General features: G+C 39.8%; 1 protein-coding gene and 1 long non-coding RNA gene across 3 annotated transcripts in view; one reads left to right on the top strand and one right to left on the bottom strand.

Annotated features, from left to right (window-relative positions):
* The first annotated feature begins 462 nt into the window (after positions 1 to 462).
* The window catches only part of LOC122560341, a 37,639-nt gene continuing 30,741 nt past the window's right edge, over positions 463 to 7,360 (top strand). Inside the window, exons 1-2 of the long non-coding RNA XR_006314717.1 lie at positions 463 to 551; positions 2,986 to 3,104. This is a non-coding gene — a long non-coding RNA (uncharacterized LOC122560341). The remainder of the gene's footprint in view (positions 552 to 2,985; positions 3,105 to 7,360) is intronic.
* The window catches only part of mmp24 (matrix metallopeptidase 24), a 47,698-nt gene continuing 42,121 nt past the window's right edge, over positions 1,784 to 7,360 (bottom strand). For both annotated transcript variants that reach the window (XM_043710988.1, XM_043710987.1), the window contains one exon: positions 1,784 to 4,295. In XM_043710988.1, coding sequence (XP_043566923.1) covers positions 3,958 to 4,295 — 338 coding nt within the window. In that variant the 3' untranslated portion in view covers positions 1,784 to 3,957. The remainder of the gene's footprint in view (positions 4,296 to 7,360) is intronic.

Raw genomic sequence — 7,360 nt, forward strand, 5'->3', positions numbered from 1 at the left:
ACATTCTGACCATATGCTTTATTTTCCCTTCCATCAAGGCATCTATCTTCCCCCTGCCATCTCTCTCTGCTGCTGAAATCCTCATGCTTTGTGAACTACAATTTTAAACTTCCCCTCAATTGTTTGCAGTCCCTTCCAAGTCCCACACTCTTCTGCAATCTAAATAGTAATCCTAATCTGTAAAACTCCAAATAGTGGCCAAACCTTCAGTTACCCACAACCCTAAATTCAAGCATTTCTCCATAAATCTCTCTCCTTTACCCAAGTCATTAGTTGACTGTACGTTTTTCTCTGCTATATCTTTGAAATGCCATGAGGAGGTGGTTTCCTATATTAGAAGGTGCTACATAAATGAAGTCATTAATGTTTCTGTGGCAGCTATTAGAAAGTGCTATCCAATGAATCACACTCACCGCTGTTTTTTCCCAGTGTGTCTGAAATGTTTCCTAATCCAGTATGTATCTAATTTCCCTTTTGAAAGTTCTGATTGAATCTGTTACCATTATCCTTTCAGGCATTATATTCCAGATCACAGCATCTAGCCTCGTAAAGTAAGTTATCCTTTTGTCTCCTCTGGTGTTTCTCAATCAATGTCAATCTTTGTTCCTCTGGTTACCTATCCTCCTGATTTATTATCTCAAAACCCTTTGAACAAATAATAAATTCAATCATTCTTAAATCATCTTTATTCTATGGAGATCAGTTCCAGCTTCTCCAGTCTCATCTCATTAACTGAAGTTCCTCATTCAAATGTCCAAGACCTTTTCACCTTCCCAAAAGTGTAGTGTCTACACTTAGAATTAGATATAATTTTCCAACTGGGGCCTAACTAGAGGTTTATAAAAGTTTAGTATAACTCCCTTGCTTTTGTACTGTATTAATAAATAAATGCAAGGATTTAATTTGATTTAACAACCTCTCAGCTGGTCCTGTTACTGAGTCAAAGTTCTTAAAAGGTGTTGCTTTTGGAGTAGTAGGTTCCTGAGTTTTATTTGACAGTGTGGGGAGTGGATTTAGCCAGGACTCCTGTTGGGTACAAACAAGATGTTTTGGGCTCAGCTGAGATTCTCCTCCATTGAGTAATTTCTTTTGCCAAATTACACAATAAATAAACCCCAAAATATCAAGTTTTTCATTTCCTCTCAAAGGAAACTTTGCATAACTATTTATCATTCACCTTAAATGATAATAACAACTGGAAAGTTGAGGGAATAAAAACCTGACAATCTTAAGTGAAACTTTCCATGATTTTTGTTAAACTTTGCAAAGAATTCCTACATCATCTTTTACATCTGTGTAAGCCTCAGGCTCAGCTCACTGTTTCCACTGGAGCACAAAACATTTGATTGCATTGAACATTACCGATTAATCAGATTCTTTCAATACAAACAAACTTTAGGCCAACCACCATATTGATTGATCAGCAGCTTTGGCAGCCATGTTGAGTGTGAAAGTGGCTGCTACAGAGTGTGGAATGTTTAAAACAGAAACTGTATCACAAATTAACATGAATGGATTTAACAAATAAACACTAAAAAATTGAACAATTTGAAACTTAAAATTCAGCTACAGCTGATAACCACCTGGATATATTGTGTAACACCTGAAGGCTGGTCTGTGTAAACAAACAGAGGAAGTATCTAAATCAGTGTCATTGGATCGCTCAAAACCAATACAAAAATCAGTTGATGCAAAAATAAATCTTAAATTAATTGAGAAGTTACAGAAATATTGACTTGTTCCTCTTGACCATCAGGACAGCAACAACTGAAATAGTCCATTGTCTAGCTGCTAAAGTATTTACTGATACAGTACAGTCTCCAGAGGAAGACAAAAAGGTCAGAGAAATGGGAGAACATTTCCAAAATAAATGACAATTGGTTGTTATTTAAACCTTCCAAATGCTTATCGATGATTGCAGCTTCAATGCAGCAAGACTCTCTCTAATCCAGTTACTGTCATGTATACTCGACCGCGGTACCAATATATTTGTACAATTAGATATCATTGTAGACAATTGTCTTAAACACTTTCATAAGAAGATCCATAATTTCATCCCAAAAACTTACAAAAATCAATTGACGCCTTTGATCCATGGTTTTGAATGTGTATCTATCAGTTTTGTAGGGAGATATTTAAAAACTCAATTAAACAATCAATACAGATTTTAAAAGCATTGGACAATATTGTCAGGAGATATGAAGTGATGGTTTAATAATCTTGGCCACCTCTGACAAAATAGCTGGCACCTTTCATTCTGTAGCTCCTATAAACCCAATAAAAGACCGTTGTTGCAGTTGGAGTCTGTGGGGACAGTAAATTTTAAATGGAGTCAGGTAACACTGACTACTATGATTAATCAGCAATGGTTTAATGGCCAGCCATTTTACTCCATTAAGCACGTTACTATTGTTGGGTGAGAACAGTCAGTCACAATCCATTTTTATCACTTGACACTGAACCTTCCGAGTCTCAAAGAAACACTGTCTAAACTGCATGACCAAGTTCAGATGGGCCAATTTGAATTTTGGTCACAAAAACAAACTTTAAAATGTCTGATGTAAAACGTCATTTTCTTGCTTTCCCAAATATTGTTTGACTAGATAAAGAAAAAACTTTCTATGAAATGGCAAACCTGTTTAGTAAAAGATTAACTGTACATCAGAACTTTTTACTATGCTTTCAATTAATGTCCTATTGCAAACCTCTTTCAAAGCATTTACATTTACCAGACTCAGTGCAATGCAGCAGCATTGTGACTGACAGTCAACAGCAACAGCAGCTCAACTACACAAACTTTTAACAACTGGCAAATCAGCTTCCTCTGAAATGCTGTTTAAAAGCTCTATCTATATTAAGTCATTAACCGACTATCAGTCACTCAGTCAATTTTCACAAAGACTAAGTGGTAACTGTATAATAATACTGTGATTTAGATCAGCCATCAAATCCTGGTCATTTCCAAGTCATTGTTCTTTCTTTCAGATAGTAACTCCTCCAGCTTCCTTCCGGGACCATCAAATAGCACTTCTGTTTGTTCAATGACTTGAGGACACTGGATATGTGGCACCATCTGGATCTGGATCTACCAGTACACAAGACAGGTATTGCTAACACTGACTGCTTTGCATGCTCGGCCTAGTCCTGAATGTAATCAGGCCTCTTGTTGCCATAGTCACAGTTTCATAATGACATACTGATGAAGGTTCACAAGGACTCGTTAATGTTGACATTCAAAGACTTGACCAAACAACTAACAAAAAGAAAATGTTTTAAGGCTGTTTAACTATTGTAGATATTTTGGCCCCCACTTATTTCAAAATACATTGAAATTTTTAAAATCCCCTGCGGATTCATGAATCCACATTTTCACTTATTCCGATTGTTCCAGTTAATGTGTAATATAATTACACTCTTGTTTAAGACTCAAAATCTCTGTTCAAGTAACGTTATACGGTCTCTCATCATGACCAGCAAAATCCTTTCTTATTCAACATTTCTTCTTTTGATGGTATTAGTTTTCCAGGAATATTTTGTGGTGTAGCTCTATCCCAAACAAGAAAACGTTCAACTCCACTGAAGATGTTGATTTGTAGAATGAAGAATTAAAAATATGGAGTTTGTCCTCATTTCTCCTGTGCGGTTTTCCCTCTTCATGACAGAAGGTCTATCCATGTGTTAAAGCACACACACAGACTGGGCCTACACAGAATGGCACACTGAAAACATGAATGAGGCATTGTAGTAAAGACGTGATGTGTGTGTTGCAGGAGGCTCCCAGTTCCCTGTCGGTTCCCTTGTTCAGTCGGTAGAAACACCACAAATACCCCAAGGTTCAGAGATTCTAGGCTCTCGAGTCATCTTTCCCACGGTTGGAAGATTCCTGCCTCATTCACAAATAGCCCTCATTTGAACCAATGACATTTCAAAAATGCCTGTCCTATTGTGCTCAGATCTTCAAACCCACTCTTGCACTGAGCGTTTGCAGGACACCAGGTTCTGCTGTGACCCTTTCTGCTTGAACTGGAAGATGGTGTAAACCAATACCAGGATACAGAGGGACAGGATACAAGGGATGACTACAGCGATGGCATTTACTGTGCTGGGCACATCATTGATCTGGACCATGATGTCCACATCGTCATTAGGTCGACGACGGTCTTTGCTCGTGTTGACATCTTTGTGATTGCATCCCATCCAGTCCTTGACAATTGAGCGGGGATAGCCAGGCTCCACAAGCAACTTCTGATTGTCAAATTTCCAGTACTGCTTCCCTTTGTAAAAATATGTATAAGCTAATTGAAAAGGAAAGAAAGAAAGTTAAACCAATAGGAAGATCTTTGCATCTGCAGCTTCAAATTTTTAATGGTGTTTGGAATATAGAAGTTTTGCCACTGAGACTGGTTGAGGTAAAGAGGAGATTAAGGTACAAGGCTGAATGGAATGGGTAGCACAGTAGGATTAGCCCAGGATTGCTTGAGCCAGGTAGTTGCACAGGCACATTGTGCTAAAACAGCCACAGTTACTGGATGTTTCTCTGGATCATTGTCATGAATGTCACTTCTTATTACCATAGAACCACATTATAGTACAGAAGAAAGCCATTCTGCCTGCTGAATTCACGCTGGCTCACTGCAAAAGCAGCTCAGACAGTGACACCGACTCGTCAGTTCCCTAACCCCAAAGGAATTTTCCTTCCAAGAGTTTATTATTAAGTAACCTTTTGAAAGCTGTAATTGAATCTGCCTTCAGCACACTCTCAGGCAGCACAGAGAGATCCTAAAGAAAATGTTACACCTTCAGCCAATTAATCAGTACTCTCTTGACTTCAATTCTTTCACCAATGAGAACAACTTTCCCTACCTACTCTGTCTTGCCCCTAATGATTTTGAAACACTCCACTAAATCTCCTCTTAAACTTCACTAAGGACAACATGGGACCATGGTGTAGGAGCAGCAATAGGCTATACAGCCCATCGAGTCTGCTCCACCATTCACTGATATCGTGGCCCAACATGAGGGGCATGGATAGGGTAAACAAACAAGGTCTTTTCCCCGGGGTGGGGAAGTCCAGAACTAGAGGGCATAGGTTTAGGGTGAGGGGGGAAACATATAAAAGAGATCCAAGGGGCAACGTTTTCACATAGAGGGTAGTGAGTGTATGGAATGAGCTGCCAGAGGAAGTGGAGGAGTTTGGTACAATTACAACATTTAAAAGACATTTGGATGGGTATATGAAGAGGAAGGGTTTAGAGGGATATGGGCCAAGTGCTGGTAAATGAGACTAGATTAATTTAGGATATCTGGTCGGCATGGACAAGTTGGACCAAAGGGTCTGTTTCCGTGCTGTACATCTCAATGACACTATGACTCTATATAATAATTCTCAACTCCAGTTTCCTGTCTTTTCCCCATAGTTCTAGATTCCCTTATTGATTAAACATCTTGTCATAGCCTTGAACATACTTAATAGCTCAGCTTCAACATCCCTCTGTGGTAAAAAAATAAATATACAGATTCAGTCCCTCTGAGAATAAATTCCTCTTCATCTCTGTCTTAAATGGTCAACCCTCAATCTGAAATTGTGACCTGTGCTCTTAGCCTTGCCCAAAATGGGAAACAATCTTTCAGCATTAGCCCTGCCAAATCCCATAAGAATCTTGTATGTTTCAATAAGGTTGGTTTTTATTCCCCTAAGATCCAATAAGTATAAGCCCAACCTACTCAACCTCCCCTCTTAAGACACTCCCCCCGTACCCAAGAACAGCATTGGACTGCCTCCAATGCCAGTATATATTTCCTTGGGTGAAGGGTCCAAAACCATTCCCATTATTCTAGCTGTGGTCTGCCTGTGCCTTGTATAATTTTTAGCAAAACCTCCCTACTTTCATATTCTATTCCCTTTGAAATAAAGGGAATAGAATATTCCCTTTATCTCTGTAATTACCTTCTGAAATTAGATGCTAACGTTTTGTGATTTATACACAAGGACTCCCAAACTCTTCCGTGCGGTAGCTTTCTTCAGTCTTTTTCCATTTAAATAATATTCAGCTCTTCTTTCTATCAAAATGCATGACCTCCCATTTGTCTCATACTATATTCCATCTGTCAAGTTTTCTCCCAGTCTTGTAACCTGTCAATATCCCTCTGCACAATCTTTGTGTCATCCTCACTACTTGCCTTCTCACCGATGTGTGTCAGCCGCAAACTTGGCGATTGTACATCCACTTCATTTATCCAAGTCATTAATATCTATTCTAAATAACTGTGGCCCCAGCACTGATTTCTGTGGCAGTCCACTAGTTACAGGTTGTAATCCTGAAAATGCCCCCCTTATCCCAATTATCTGTTAGTTACCAATCATTATCCATGCTAACATACTACATCCAGCACCATGAGCTCTTATTAAGTTGCTTAATATCTCGTAACTTATTGAACATCCGAAAATCCAAATATACTACATCCACTTTTCCCCCTTTATCTATTCTGCTCGTTACATCCTTAAGCAATTCTAATAAATTTGGCAGGGCAACTGCAGCTTCTCCAATCCCTGTAATGGAAGGATCTCTTCTCTGGAATGATTCTCGAATCTTTTCTGCACACTGTCTCCAAAGACATCACATTCTATCTAACATGCAGTGCCCAGAACTAAATGCAATACTCCAGCTGAGGCCAACTATATTATGCAAGTTTTATATAACTTCCCTGTCTTTACACTCTGTACCTTTATTGCCAGGATGCTAGGTGTTTTATTGACTATACTCTGAACCTGACCCTTAATGATTTTGTACATTTAAGCCAAATCCCTCTCTCTCCTGCTATTGCAGTTCCCTTCAGAACCTTCTGGATTTAGCCCTGGTTTCACTTGGACTACTGTCTGACATCAGTCACAAACAACTTGCTCTTCTTCAGCTTCGCCTCTATAATTCTCATCATTTTTCAGACTCAGGACTTGTTTGATCTAACTTTCGAGGAGAAAGTGAGGTCTGCAGATGCTGGAGATCAAAGTTGAAACTTTATTGCTGGAACAGCACAGCAGGTCAGGCAGCATCCAGGGAACAGGAGATTCAACGTTTCGGGCACAGGCCCTTCTTCAGGAATGAGCAGAGAGTGTTCAGCAGGAGAAGATAAAAGGTAGGGAGGAGGGACTTGGAGGAGGGGCGTTGGAAATGTGATAGGTGGAAAGAGGTCAAGGTGAGGGTGATAGGTCGGAGTAGGGTGGAGGCGGAGAGGGCAAGAAGAAGACTGCAGGTCAGGAAGGCGGAGCCGGGCTGGAGGGATTCGGCTGAGACAAGGGGAGGGGGGATGAAGAAACTGGTGAAGTCCAAGTTCACCCCCTGCGGCTGGAGGGTTCCCAGTC

The sequence above is a fragment of the Chiloscyllium plagiosum genome, chromosome 20, assembly GCF_004010195.1.
Source record: "Chiloscyllium plagiosum isolate BGI_BamShark_2017 chromosome 20, ASM401019v2, whole genome shotgun sequence".
Classification (NCBI taxonomy): Eukaryota; Metazoa; Chordata; class Chondrichthyes; order Orectolobiformes; family Hemiscylliidae; genus Chiloscyllium; species Chiloscyllium plagiosum.